Source organism: Astyanax mexicanus, chromosome 16, assembly GCF_023375975.1.
Source record: "Astyanax mexicanus isolate ESR-SI-001 chromosome 16, AstMex3_surface, whole genome shotgun sequence".
In the NCBI taxonomy this organism is placed as follows: domain Eukaryota; kingdom Metazoa; phylum Chordata; class Actinopteri; order Characiformes; family Acestrorhamphidae; genus Astyanax; species Astyanax mexicanus.
The window spans coordinates 39,474,029-39,490,207 of NC_064423.1; the positions used below are offsets into that span (position 1 = coordinate 39,474,029).

Below are 16,179 nucleotides of genomic sequence, written 5' to 3' on the forward strand. Positions count from 1 at the left end.
ATATTAATGGGCCATTCCACTGAATAGGTGCTTTGTTGTAACTCTTCTAAAATAAATGTATGGACGTTTATTTTATCTGATTTCAACTCTAAATCCAATAACACATATATAATATAACAGCTAACCAAACTAAACTTGTACTGTTCTGTCAATCTCAGGCAGTTTAATTAAATTTTTTACAAGGTTTCTAATCCGAAGATGGATTAAAAGTCGACTAATTCCTTTGATTTTCTCTCAAGAAAGTCGTTATTTTAAAGATATGGTTGACTGCATGATTAAATAATTGATATTTATGGTAAAATAAAAATTACTGGCACTCATTCCTGTTACTGCCACTTATTCCTTTGATAATTGATAAATATGACAAAAAAAAAAAACACTATACATGCATGTACATTGTATTTTTCTAAAATATGCAACGTAATTTTTATATTTTTAAAAAGACCCAAACCTGAAACTGAACAAATTTATTATCATGCAAATTATTAAACAAATGGATAAATGATAACCTAAACAGAATTGAAAAAAAGTTGCTTATATTAACTAATATTCACATTGATAAATCAATAAACCAGAGGACAAAAATCATTCCTGTTACTGGAACACCCTGCTGTTACTGGCACTCACTCCTGTTACTGTAATATTAATGGGCCATTCCACTGAATGGGTGCCATTTGCGTGTTGTGACAACTCCTCCAAATTAAACTTAATTTATATATAAATATATATATATATTTTTTTAACTCTAAATCCAATAACACATATATAATATCACAACTAACTTTACTTAGTTTTTTACAACGACTAATTCCTTTGATTTTATATCAAGAAAGTCATTATTTTAAAGAAAGGGTAATGGTAAATGCTATTTATTAAAATCATGGATTAATGATGAACCAAACAGATTTGGAAAAAAGTGGTTTATATTAACTAATATTCACATTAATAAATAAAAAAAACAGAAGACAATACTCATTCCTGTGGCACTCACTGGTGTCACTGTTAATGGAACTAATTCCTGTTACTAGCACTTACTCCTGTTACTGGAACTCACTCCTGTTACTGGAACTCACTCCTGTTACTAGCACTTACTCCTGTTACTGGAACTCATTCCTGTTACTGGAACTCACTCCTGTTACTGGCACTTACTCCTGTTACTGGAACTCACTCCTGTTACTTGCACTTACTCCTGTTACTGGAACTCACTCCTGTTACTAGCACTTACTCCTGTTACTGGAACTCACTCCTGTTACTAGCACTTACTCCTGTTACTGGAACTCACTCCTGTTACTGGAACTCACTCCTGTTACTGGCACTTACTCCTGTTACTGGAACTCACTCCTGTTACTGGCACTTACTCCTGTTACTGGAACTCACTCATGTTACTAGCACTTACTCCTGTTACTGGCACTTACTTCTGTTACTGGCACTTACGCCTGTTACTGAAACTCACTCCTGTTACTAGCACTTACTCCTGTTACTGGCACTTACTTCTGTTACTGGCACTTACGCCTGTTACTGGAACTCACTCCTGTTACTGGCACTTACTCCTGTTACTGGAACTCACTCCTGTTACTAGCACTTACTCCTGTTACTGGCACTTACTTCTGTTACTGGCACTTACGCCTGTTACTGGCTCTTACTCCTGTTACTGGCACTTACTTCTGTTACTGGAACTCACTCCTGTTACTGGCACTCAACCCTGTTATTAGCACTCACTAGCACTCTAATTTCCTGGGGACAGAAATGGCACCGATTTGGCGGAACATGGCATGTTTTCTTGTTCGTGCTTCTGCTTTCTGAGTGAATTTATCAAGCTCTGAATTAAGTTCTGCTTTCTTTCTTCACCCCATAGACGGCTCAGATGGAGAGGAGATCCATGCCGACCATGGGCTACATTACACACACCGTCAGCGCTCCCAGCTTACACGGGAAAACGGTAAGATTTCTGTAACAGAGAGGGGCGTGTTGTTCATATACCGATACTGAGTATATGATACAATACAATACCATTTATATCTAAACGATCAAACACAACCACAGTGTTTAAGAACTCCAGCAGCACTGCTGTGGAGTTTAATATGTGTCCTGTATGATCAGTGGCGCTGAGAATAATGTTATGCTTGATTGGTGTTTGTATGTGTGCATTTATATATATATATATACAGCTCTGGAAAAAATGAAGAGACCACTTCAGTTTCTGAATCAATTTCTCTTATTTTGCTATTTAAATGAACATTGTTGTTTTATTCTCTGAACAAGTTAACATTCATTCAACAAGTTTTAAGAGATCAGAAATCAATATTTGGTGGAATAACCCTGGTTTTTAATCACAGTTTTTTCATGTATCTTGGCATCATGTTCTCCTCCACCAGTCTTACACACTGCTTTTGGATGAATGTACGCCACTCCTGGTTTTAAGTGTTTTTTTTTTCCAGAGCTGTATATATATACAGTAGCAGTCGATAGTTTGGACACACCTTCTTCTCATTTCTCGTATTGCACTTGAGGATACTTTCAAAAGTCTTGAAATGTTTCAGATTAACTGTATTTTTTTACTTAGTTGAGTAGTTGTTGCTTCTCATAATCTGGATTATAATATTACTCTATAAATATTCACTATTCACTGTATACCTGTAACTCTACCTCTTCACTACTTTACTTTAACTGATGCTCTCAAACTAAACATAAAGAGACAAGAAATTCAAGGAATTAACTCTTGATGAGTTCAGCAGCACAGCTGTTAACTGAAAGCCTGAATTCCAGGTGACTCTACCTCATAAAGCTGACTGAGAAAATCCAGCAAATATAAAACATATTCTGGTTTGTTTAACACTTTTTTTGTTTATTAAATAAATACATATAATTTTCTTCATTGTTTGGATCAGTTATTATTAATCTACAATACAGAACATTTTAAAATAATAAGAAAAACACTAAATTTATGATGTGTCCAAACTTTTGACTGGTACTGTAAATATACTCACTGTCACACAAAAACGTTGTTACTTAAAATGACCAACTTTCCACAGGAATTTTATATGAAAAGGTTCATTTTAAGTCAAAAGTCATTGTAAAGCATTTTTACATTTATATTTATTGGTACATTTATTACCTTCAGGGACACCATGGGCCCTATTTTAGTGATCTGTGGTGTATTGGTCAATTGTGCTATTTAGGGAGTGTCTGTGCATCTTTGGTATCGTGAGGGCACAAAAAATACACCTTGCGCAGCTCAAAACACAAAGCAAAATGCATGAACTAATTTTCTTAATTAATCATCAAGATGTGTCTTGGGCGTAACGTAAAATAAACCAATCAGTGTGCCAGTCGTCATTCCTTTTTAAGAGCCAGGTGAGCTCTGACTTTGGCACGTTTGTATCTTAACAGTGCAGCGCTTTAGTGCGTCTCAGCAGATACAGGATACTGACCTGCATGTTCACGCTGTAAAGTTACACCAGCAGCTCATTTAAGGGAACAACAATGTTATTTGTTATGTTAAGTTAAAAGCTGGATTTAGCTGCATGGCTAAGATAGGATTGGAAGGCTAACTGTTGACTGTTGTCAGGGGTTTAATCGGTGAGTGGAGCACCTGTGTTTTCCGCCGCCAAGATAGCAACATGCAAAAATCACATCTCACTTCCAGACCACCACACCCATCAGTGTAGATTTATTACTAAACTCAGACGCTATTTTAACAGCGCAGGAACAAGGCGTGAAATTAGACTGTTGTGCAGGGTGTAAGATAGCAATGAGCATCGCGACACGTCTTGCACAGGGTGTACGATAGGACATCTGTCAGATTTGCGTATTTCAAAAAAAGTAAAACAAAGATGGCAAATATGGATATTCAAGTTTTTTTTTCTGACAGTGATGCTACACATATTTTACACATTATATATGCACTATATTGACTATATTGCCAAAAATATTTGCACACTCTTCAAAACCCTTAAACTTTAATAAAAGCAGAAGCTAGGCATGCTGGGACTGCTTCTACAAACATCCAGCACCTGTGCAACAACAAGTCCAGTCGTGAAATTTCCTCACTACTCGCTAATAAATATTCCACAGCCAATTGTCAGTGATATTATAACACAGTGGAAGAGACTGGGAACGACAGGGACTCCGTGCTCTGCCAGGCTACAGTCCGATATACTCATCTCTGAACAACGAAAGAGAGCTAGCGCTGTAGTTAGCGGCTAATGCTAATGCTGCTGCACCCAGCCTTAATGCTGGAGAAACTTTACTGAAACTCCTGTATAACGCTGTACTTCAACAGAGTGGCTTTACTGCTCCTTAATACCTAACTGATAGAATTTATACTTAAGAAGCAATGAATATTTTTGGGAAAATTAAAGGATTTAAATTGCGATTTATAATCAGAAAAAAAACGGTATTTAAAAATCACACACACACCTTGCATCTTCACACTGGTAATTATGGAAAAAAAACGAAAAAAAAAACTTAATCCGCTGGTCCATTCATCATATCATGATAATACAATGTTTTTGCATGACAGTGATAATATATCTATAACATTAGAATAAAAGTAAATGGATATTAATAAAAAATGTTTACATTTAAATTAGTAAATAACACATTCATCCAGTACTCCAGTAAAAATATAATAACATAAGTAAGACACGCAGAATACTGAACAATCTGTTGTGGTTAAAATTAGCTCAGTATATAAATTAGACGCCGGGCTGTTTACCGCGTTTCTGTTTCCTCAGCCGCGTCAGGCGTCACCGAGCCTGCGCTTCACCACGTTTCCGCAGTGTGTGACGGCTGTAGATGTGAGCGTCAGACTGTTTTGGTGGCACTTTTGAGACAACTGCTAGAGAAAATCAGATGGCAACGTTTAGAGCCCAGAGAAATATGTACTGTATATTGTTCACATATGTTTATACAGATTTACACCACCAAAAAAATGAATAGATGAAATACATACATAAGGAATAACCTAAAAAATATGGATAATAGAGAATTGGTCATGTAATTATTTTATAATTAGTAAAACAGTTATACAGAACCAGTAATACATTTAGACACACCTTAAATTCATAGTTTTTTTTATTATTTTATTACTAAAGTAAAAAAAAAAAAGTTAAACAAACCACAATATGTTTTATATTTTAGATTCTTCAAAGTAGCACCTCAGTTTTGCACATCTCTGCATTTTCTCTGTCGGTTTTATGGGGTGGAATATTATATCAAGATATTTAACTACATTTTCACGATACATCCAGATTCCTAGACTCTATCATTCTAGTACAAGACGTAATTCTTATTACGTTTTTGCAGCACATCATCCAGTTAAACCAGGATTTTTACTGTCTCTGATGATGCATTAATGATATATGTAAACTATATTGCCAAAAGTATCCTTATCCGCTGGACTGCATTATATTTTAGTGATGTTGGGCTTGGATTCTACACTCTACTCTTGTTGATCTAATATAATATCATATTATATTAATCTTTATTTTGACTTGGAAGTACATTGATATCAACAATACAAATACTAACTACTTTTAATCATTTTAAAATAACAGTAAATAAAAGATAAAAATAGATAGAAAATAATTTTTTTTTATTAATCTACAATACAGAAAATATAAAATGAAATAAAAATAAATAAAAATAATGAAAAAAACCCCACTAAATTTATGATGTGTCCAAACTTTTGACTGGTACTGTAAATATACTCACTGTCACACAAAAACGTTGTTACTTAAAATGACCAACTTTCCACAGGAATTTTATATGAAAAGGTTCATTTTAAGTCAAAAGTCATTGTAAAGCATTTTTGCATTTATATTTATTGGTACATTTATTACCTTCAGGGACACCATGGGCCCTATTTTAGTGATCTGTGGTGTATTGGTCAATTGTGCTATTTAGGGAGTGTCTGTGTATCTTTGGTATCGTGAGGGCACAAAAAATACACCTTGCGCAGCTCAAAACACAAAGCAAAATGCATGAACTAATTTTCCTAATTAATCATCAAGATGTGTCTTGGGCGTAACGTGAATCAAACCAATCAGTGTGCCAGTTGTCATTCCTTTTTAAGAGGCAGGTGAGCTCTGACGCGTTCGTATCTTAACAGCACAGCGCTTTAGTGCGTCTCAGCAGATACAGGATACTGAGCTGCTCGTTCACGCTGTGAAGATACACCAGCAGCTCATTTAAGGGAACAACAATGTTATTTTATTCTTTATTCTGTTTATTGTTAAGTTAAAAGCTGGATTTAGCTGCATGGCTAAGATAGGATTGGAAGGCTAACTGTTGACTGTTGTCAGGGTTTCAATCGGTCAGTGGAGCACCTGTGTTTTCATGCCAAAAACTGATTAACTATATTTAATCATTTTTAAAATAACAGTAATTAAAAGATAAAAATAGATAAAAAATACAAATAAAATTAGGATAAAAAAAAAGATCAAAACAAGATAAGAATAATACAACAAAAAACAGTTAAAATGAAGCTAAAACTAACTTTTACATAATACAATAAAAATACAAATACATAAATGAACTAAAAAATAAGTCATAATCAAAAAAAGTTAAAAAGCAATAGTATAAAAACTATAACAAATAAATAACTAAAATAAAAAATAAAAGTTAAGAATAAATAAGATTAGGTAAAACAGGTACAGGCTGTCTGAAGGTGGTTAGATATTATTAGTAATCTGAAGCTACATGAAGTTTGGAGGTGTGTAGTGATGGACTCTGAAGCTGTGTTATAATATCACTGACAGTTGGCTATGGAATCTTAATAGTGAATAGTGAAATTTCACGACTAGACTTGAGAGCGAACCTTTCTTTCACTAATGTTTATAGAAGCATTTTGCATGACTAGCTGCTGCTTTTATTGTTTATAGTTCGTTGGTTTAGATGGGTGGGTGAATATTTTTGGCATAATAGTCAATGTAGTTTATATCCTCATCATATTAGCGCAGTTTAAGTTTTGGGTTGGCGCTGCTGGTGCACCGGCGCCGCCCCAGTGGCCGTGTGCTGAAGTGTTCTCTCTGCCCCTCTGCTCCCAGCCGGAGGAGCTGACGCTGCTCCTCATCCAGCTCAGGAGACACCAGGCCAAGATGGCCAGCGTCCGCAGCGACGCGTTCGCTTACCTGCAGAACCAGCACAACGGCCTCTCAGGCCCCAGCCTGCAGGTCAGAGGGTCAGAACCACGCCCCCAACCTTAAACCCCGCCCCTCCGTCCCACTTCAGGCACCTGTCTATTGCATGGTGTCCCGTTTGCCCCTCCCGCTCTGTGCCCTCGTCTGTACGGCTGTGCTCTGTGGGTGGTTGTGTCGTGGTTTGATGCTAATGCTAGTTAGCATGAACTGTATTAGAGAGAACCCGTCGGAGCTTGGACTGCAGAACCTGAACATGCCAGCCTGAGTTGTGTATATAAAACTCTGGTCTTTTGCATTTTGCCTTTTTCTTTCTTTTCCTTTCTATTCTTTTCTTTCTTTTTCTTGAAGTATAGTGAAACATGGTAACTACACTACAAAGTATGAACTTTTGTTCAATAGCCCAGCATTCAAAAAAATGAAGGAAAAAAAAAAAAAAAAACAGCGCTTCTCTTGCACGTACAATGCTAGAGATAAGGGCATAGAGTTACCCATGCAAAGAAATCACCATTTTTACACCATTAAAAAGCTCTCGTTTCTCTCCCAATTGTCCCACCCATTCAGCTGCTACTCCACTATACTGTATATCCCCCATCCCTAGTGCAGGATTTGTATGGTCATATAAAAACCTGGAAAAGTCATGCAATTTTTGGAATTTGAAAATAGCAATTTCCAGGCCTGGATAAGTTTTGGAAAAATAAAAATACCTAGAAAGTTTTGGAAAAATAAGGAAAATTTGGTCTACAAACCTTTTGTTTCCATCTATCAACGGAGAAAAGCTATTTTAAGCTACAAATACGCCACTTTAGAGTTAATTCAGTAATTTAGCCCTGCACCATGAAGCTCTGATGATCTGACACACACTCTTTAACAATAAAATGTGTGTCAGATCATGAGAGCTTCATAGTGCAGGGCTCAATTACTGAATGAGTATTAATTTTGAGTATTAATTTTAGGCCTACTATAGTCAATTTCTGCTGCTTGCTGTACCATTTAAGGTGGAATGGGAATGTGAGCTAGCTAGTTGGTCAAAAACATAAAAACTACACATTAAACTATTATAACTATATAATAGTATATATATATATAATAGTTATATAGTGGTTATTGTACTTCTTAACAAAGAAAATATCTACATTTGAGAGTTTCTCTGGTCGCTTGTGCCCCAACTTGCCAGTGATTCTCATAGCCCTCTGTTTTGAATGTGCCTCTAAGAGACATATAGCCCTAACACTCCCCTTAATCTACATCTCCAGCCTATGAAGGATTGGGACACCTTACCACTAGGTGTTCAGATGCAAAACAGAGGGGTAGGGCCAAGGGGTAAAATGACAAGCACCAACAAATAGGCAGGATAGGGGAACATGAATACTATATAGATATTTTCAAAAGCAGCTGGAATTCGTGCATTTCCAGATAATTAATTTTAAGAACTATCTGAAGGTACAGTGCGCATAAACAGTGTTTTTCTACTGCTGTAGTGTGGAGCCAATTTGAGCTAGTTAATGATGTAAAAATAGTGATTTCTTTGCATGGGTTACTTTATGCCCCTATCACTAGAATTATCACCTGTTGGGAGCATCGGCTAAAAGCGCTGTATTAGGGAATGCTGGGGGTGAACGGAGGCGGGCTATTGGACAAAAGTTTGTACTCGTTATCATGTTTCACTACAACCCTAGTCCTATTTTCCACCGGATTTCTCCTTTAATATACACATATACACACATATGACATGCCAAAAGTAATGGGAATACATCGGTAGATGGTAGATGGTAATGATCGTGAGTGTCAGTGTCTGGCTCAAGCTGTCCATGCACTGGATAGATAGTATGACGTAAATTATGGGAGTTTAAGCGAGGCCTAATAATTGTAATACCCGATTATGAGCATTACCACCAACAGTGCATAACACAGTATGTGGTAATAATGGTGACCGGTGGTGTCTGGTTAGAATTGTCCACAAAATCACATCTACATTCACTTCAGGAGACCCCTACACACACATATCCTACATCACCGGGTCAGAGTAGGTCCTTAACGATACTAGCTCCTGTCCCATGACTTTTGGCATGTCAGTGTATTTTGTACCCCTCTGAATTGCCTCTATAGATGTTTATTTCAAGCATGTTGCTTGTAAACCTGCCTGCCAACACATACAGTACATGTAACGTGTACACAGGTAAAATACTGTATGTTGTCCTGTTGATTGTGTTGTTTAAAGTGTTTTTTTGTTTTTTTTTTCTGAAAAGTAATTAATTTTAATTAATTTAAAAATATATATAATACTATATATACATATATATATATACATCTCTGGGAAAAAAATAAAAGACCACGTAAAAATGATGAGTTTCTTTGATTTTACCAAATTAAAAACCTCTGGAATATAATCAAGAGGAAGATAGATGATCACAAAAGCAGTGTGTAAGACTGGTGGAAGAGAAAATACCAAGATGCATGAAACTGTGATTAAATACCCAGGCAATTCCACCAAATATTGATTTCTGAACTCTTAAAACTTTATGAATATGAACTTGTTTTCTTTGCATTATTTGAGGTCTGAAAGCTCTGCATCTTTTTTTTTTTTGTTATTTCAGCCATTTCTCATTTTCTGCAAATAACTGATCTAAATGACAATATTTTTATTATGAATTTGGGAGAAATGTTGTCTGTAGTTTATAGAATAAAACAACAATGTTCATTTTACTCAAACATAAACCTATAAATAGCAAAATCAGAGAAACTGATTCAGAAACTGAAGTGTTCTCTTCATTATTCTCCAGAACTGTATATATACATATATATATAATTCAGTTCAAAATGTGAAACTCATACATTATATAGATGTATTAAACACAGAGTGATCTATTTTAAGCGTTCATTTCTTTTATCGTTGATGATTATGTCTTACAGCCAATGAAAACCCAAAAATCAGTGTCTCGGAAAATTTGAATATTATATAAGACCAACTGGTTCTTTTGGCAGTGTGCCAATTCCTGCTGGAAAATGAAATCAGCAGACAGCAAACTCTGCACTGATTTGCTGATAATATAATTGCTTATATATTTATTGATCTGTTTATGTGCTATACTGTGTTGTTGTGTAACTCACTGTATTACAGGCACTGCTTATCATGCATTATAATCACAATTCAAAAGAATTGCATAATAAGCATGACTGTATTGTACATTTAATGAATAGATTAGTTATGGACATTTTTGTAATGCATTATAATGTGTTACAAATGTGATAATAGAGTTTTATATACTTGACACACAAAAAGTGTCTCAAACACTTTTTAGTAGCAGTTTTTTAGGTATTATACTGTATGACTGTATAAAATAGTTATGGTCATTTCTCTGTAATAAATGGAAGAAGATTGAGGCGGATGTTGGTTATAAAACAGCAGCACAATAAACTCAAACCAGCAGTCCTGAGTGAAACGGTTGAAGGCCGTCTGCAGCTTTTCTCACTGCAGACACTATTAAAACCCATAGAAACAGAGAGACTGACACTGTGATAATACGGCTATAATAACTCAGCCTTGATTATCTGTGATTATGTCTGTGATTGTGTGGCCCATTCTTCACCCACAAACGCTCTCTTTCATAGATTCTACTCTGAGTTTGGACCAGATAAAATTGGAAATTTGTAGCTAACAGCTCATTTTTATCAAATTATTCATTTTTTATTCATTTTACTAGCTTTCCGGCTTGTCTAGATTCTGTTATCTACAACAATATAACATTATAGTCCGGGTTAAAGGAGAAATCTGGTGAGAAATGGACTTGGATTGTAGTGAAACATGATAATGAGTGCAAACTTTGTGGAATAAACCATTTACATTTTCCCTCAGCATTCTTAAATATAGTGCTTTTAGCTGATGCTCCCAAAAGGCTTATAATGCTAGTGATAGGGGCATAGAGCTGCCCATGAAAAGAAATCACTATTTTTACACCATTATCAATCAATTAATCAATCAGTCAACTTTTATTTTCACTCAGGAATACATTAAAGGTCACCCCCTAATTTACAATGTTGCAGAGCATTTACAGTACAAAAGGGATTGAAAACATTTAATAAGAAATAAATATATAAATATAAATAAATATATGTATGTAAAAAGAAAGAATTTATCAAAACTAATTGACACATAAAAAGTAAAGAATTTATAAAATATAAAATAAATAAAATGATAAGAATAGTAAAAGTAAAGTAAAATGATAAGAAATTATAAAATGAATAAAAACAATGAATAATAATAAACTAAGAACATTGGAATCATATAAATTAAAAAATAAAAAATATATAAAAATATAAAACATTAGAATAAAAAAATAAATAATAATAAATAAATGAATAAAAATAAGTAAAACAAATTCAAAATAAAATTATAAGAAAAATATAAACTCATTAAAAAACTCATTTAAAACAACCACAGACTTTTCGATGGTGATCAGAAACTAAAATTTTAAAATAATTCAGTGATAAAAATTATCCAATGAGATTCTCTTCATGCAGTTAGTGAGGACCAACCAACTTCATCATATAGTGAGCATTAACAAGCTCAAAATAGCTCCAAATGTCATTGGCAGAATTATGAGAAAAATAGGTAGAAAAATAGTGAAAAATATCTTTGCATGTGTAACTATATGCCCCTATCACTAGCATTGTAAGACTGTTGGAAGCATCAGCTAAAAGTGCTGTATTTGGGAATGCTGGGGTGAATGGATGTGGGATTTTTCGACAAAACCTCATATTTGTTATCACATTTCACTACAACCAAAGTCCATCTCACACCGGATTTCTGTTTCCTAGACCTTCAAAAGACTCTGGAGAAACTGGAGAAAAAAAAACAGCTACAGGAAGACGTCTGGCTGACCCACATGGAAACAGCAGCTTTACCCTTTAGCTCAGATTAACATGATTAAGGACAGAGTCTCATTTTCATCAGAGAAGAGAAGATTTAGCATTAATCTGACAGACTGAAATGATAAGCAGCATTAAAGTCATTGATAAGAGAAAATAAGATAAAATAATGGAAAAATGGAAAAGCAGCTTGTCTGGGCCGTAAAGCACTATTACTAGAATACTAAACAATAGGGGCGTTCTAAGACTTTTGACTGGTAGTGTGTATAAAGTTGAGTGTAGAGATATGATGACTGTAGAAAGCTTGAAATCATTCTACTTTTAATTAGAATAGATTTTTTTTCTTTATTTCTATCAAAATCCAAAGTTGTTCTTTTGCTCCCATTTTTAGCTAAAAATTTTCACTGGCTGACACTTTGCTCCTAAATACAAAATGATAAAAAGCACTACAGTTTCCCATTACTGCACCGGTTTGACAGTCGTTCTTCAAAGCCTGTTTCTGCTGTGAATGAAAGAAAAGGCATTGTGGGCTAAGCGTGGACTACTCAATTCATTTTGTGAGAAACTGGCTGTGTCCCAATTGCATACTTAGCACTCATATTAACTATTCTTGGAGTATGAAGTGTGTAGTGTTAATAAATGTGTGATAATTACCAATTGGTATATCAGTATTTAGTGTACTAACCTGGAAAACCCACACTATAAAGACTAGTTTATAATATATACCCTAAACTATTAGTGTTTAGTATACAACTGGGACGCAGCCACTGTGAATAAAAGCAGAGAAATTAGATTTTACTGACATGTGACCTCTCTCTTTATTCTCCTCTTAAAGGCAGATGACACTTACATGCAGCTGAAGAAGGACCTGGAGTATCTGGACCTGAAGGTGCGCCCCAGTGAATCTGCCCTCATCTTCCTCCTCTTCTTGCTCTCTTTTTCTCTCCTTTTCCTGCGCTTTCCCTTCCTCTTCAGAACCAGGCATTCTGTTTCTCCTCCTTTTTATTCTTCAGCTCTCATTTCTATCCTCTGCAGCATAAAAGCACAAAAAGGGCTTTTTAAACTATGAAATGCGGATTTAAATCAGTGACAAGAAAAAGCCAAATTCAAATAAACTTCACAAATAGATTTTTACACTAGGAAAAGGTGGAAAAGCTGGAATATCACTGCACTCCATATAGACCCTATACTATGTTTTAGTCCCCTTTAATATCCTATACTCCTGTACACTACCATATAATACCTTATATTCACTATACTACCCTGTACTCCTCTAGACTACCCTGTACTACCCTATACTCCATATAGACCCTATACTACGTTTTAGCCCCCTATACTGTCCTACACTCCTTTGTACTACCATACAAAACCTTATATTCACTATTCTACCCTATACAACTCTAGACTACCCTGTACTACCCTATACTCCATATAGACCCTATACTACGTTTTAACCCCTATACTGTCCTATACTCCTTTGTACTACCCTATAATACCTTATATTCACTATACTATCCTGTACTACTCTAGACTAACCTATCCTCCATATTTCCTATACGCTTTATACTACCCTATAATACCTTATACTCACTATACTACTCTATCATCCATATAGACCCTATACTACCTTATATTCCTCTATACTACCCTATACTTGTTTATACTACCAGATAATATCTTATATTCACATATACTACCCTATACTTCTCTACACTTCCCTATACTTTATATTACCCTACAATACCTTATAATCACTATACTACCTCATTATACCTTATACTCTCTGTACTACCCTATACTCATCTAGACTCACCTATCCTTCATATGAATCATATTCTTATATTCATATACTCCCCTATACTGTCATATACTCATTTATACTACCCTATAATACCCTATAATCAGTATACTACCCTGTACTCCTCTAGACTACCCTATCCTCCATATAGACCCCATACTACCCTATACCCCTATACTACTCTATACTTCTTTATACTACCATATAATGCCTTATACTCACCATACTACCCTATACTCCTCTAGACTACCCTATTCTTCATATATATCCTATACTAATTTTTACTCCCCTATACTATTCTTGACTTCTTTATACTATCCTATTATACCTTATATTCAGTATATATTCCTCTATACTCCTACCCTGACTACCCAGTCCTTTATATAGACCCTATACTACCTTATATTCCTGTATACTGTCATATACTTCTTTATACTACCCTAAAATACCTTATAGTCAATATATTGCCCTATACTCCTCTAATCTACCCAATCCTTTATATAGACCCTATACTTCCCTATACTCCCCTTTACTGGCCTTTACTTTTTTTTACTACCCTATAGTACCTTATAGTCAATATACTACCCTATACTCCTCTAGACTACCCTGTCTTCCATATAGACCCTACAGTACCATATACTCCCATATATTGTCCAATACTCCTTTTTAGTACCCTATAATACCCTATAATCAGTATACTACCCTATACTCCTCAAGACTACCCTATCCTCCATATAGACCCCATACTACTCTATACCCCCTACAATACCCTATACTTCTTTATACTACCCTATAATACCTTATACTCACCATACTACCCTATACTCCTCAAGACTACCCTATCATCCATATAGACCCCATACTACCCTATACCCGCTACACTACCCTATACTTCTTTATACTACCATATAATACCTTATACTCACCATACTACCCTATACTCATCTAGACTACCTTATTCTCCATATATACCCTGTACTAATTTTTACTCCCCTATACTATCCTTGACTTCATTATTTTACCCTATAATACCGTTATATTACCCTATACTCCCCATACTACCTTATATTATCATATACTCCCTGCATTACCCGATATGCTTGGTACTCTGTACTACTTCAAACTGCTTATATTGTGTACAACCCTATAGTACCCTATACTCTCCATACATTATACTCTGTAATAAATCTATACACCATATATTACTGTATACTCTCTGTACTTTTCTATACTTCCTGAACTCACTATACTACCCTATACTATGCTATTCTTCCCTAAATTAGCTTGTACAATCTATACTACTACTCTGTTACTACCCTACACAACCCTATACTACCCTGTCTTGTCTATACTACTTTATAGTCCCTGTAAATCCCTGTATAGTTTCTGTACTACACTATACTTTGTAATATTCTCAATACTATTCTGCACTCCATGTTCTATCCCTCACTACCCTATAGTACCCTATTCTATATAAACTACATGTTAGTTAATATTCCGCTATATTCCCCTATACACCACATGTTACTGTATACTCCCTATAATAACCCATACTAAATTCTTCTTCCCAATATTACCCTGTACCCTCTATACTACTTTATAAACTACCCTGCAAACTTCTCTATATAGGGTTATACCACCCTATACTCTCTATACTACCCAATACTCCCTGTACGCCCCTATATAGATTTTGTACTACGCTATACTCTCAATACTATTCTTTGATCCATGTCCTATCTCTCACTACCTTATAATACCCAATTTTATATGTATACTACACTTTAGTTAATACTCCGCTATATTTCTCTATACACCATATATTACCGTATACTTCCTATACTTCTCTATACTCCCTGAACACCCTATACTACCCCATACTACGTTATTCTTCCCAATATTACCCTGAACTCCCTATACTACGTTAAACTACCCTGCACCATATGAATCAGAATACGGTCCTGAACTGGGATCAGGATTTATTTTTTTTATATTAGTCATCCTAACTGTATAAAAAGACCTCTCCTGATCCCAGATCAGCCCTCTACTTCCTGACACATTAACGTATAAATGGAGCTGTTAGCCTATACGTGTTCAGAGCTAAGGAACCAGTAATGCTCTCGGTGCTGCGCCGTTCCGCTCTGCGCCATCGCTGCCTGGAATTGAAGGTCAGAAGAGCGATTAGACGATGAAAAGGACATTTCAATTGAATTTGCCTCCTTTTTTTTGTACCGTTCACTGTTGCTGTAAATGCCTTTTAATCTTTTGCTCTTAATTGGCTTTGAAAACCTTTTTATTCGCTCTTTTTTTTTCGTATTTCGTATTTAATTTTTTATTTTTTTTTCCTACTAACTCGTCACACCATGTTCGGCAACA

The 16,179-nt window shown here is 35.2% G+C and overlaps 1 protein-coding gene across 10 annotated transcripts in view; it reads left to right on the plus strand.

Annotated features, from left to right (window-relative positions):
• The window catches only part of plekha7b (pleckstrin homology domain containing, family A member 7b), a 291,689-nt gene that overhangs the window by 220,593 nt on the left and 54,917 nt on the right, over positions 1-16,179 (plus strand). For 8 of the 10 annotated variants that reach the window (XR_007424774.1, XR_007424772.1, XR_007424775.1 and 5 more), the window contains 3 exons: positions 1,856-1,939; positions 7,050-7,175; positions 12,844-12,897. Coding sequence is in view for 2 of the 10 variants with exons in the window: in XM_049465414.1 (XP_049321371.1) it covers positions 1,856-1,939; positions 7,050-7,175; positions 12,844-12,897 (264 nt within the window). In the remaining 8 variants the exon portion in view is untranslated. The remainder of the gene's footprint in view (positions 1-1,855; positions 1,940-7,049; positions 7,176-12,843; positions 12,898-16,179) is intronic. The other 2 variants (XR_007424778.1, XR_007424776.1) reach the window with 1 other exon arrangement.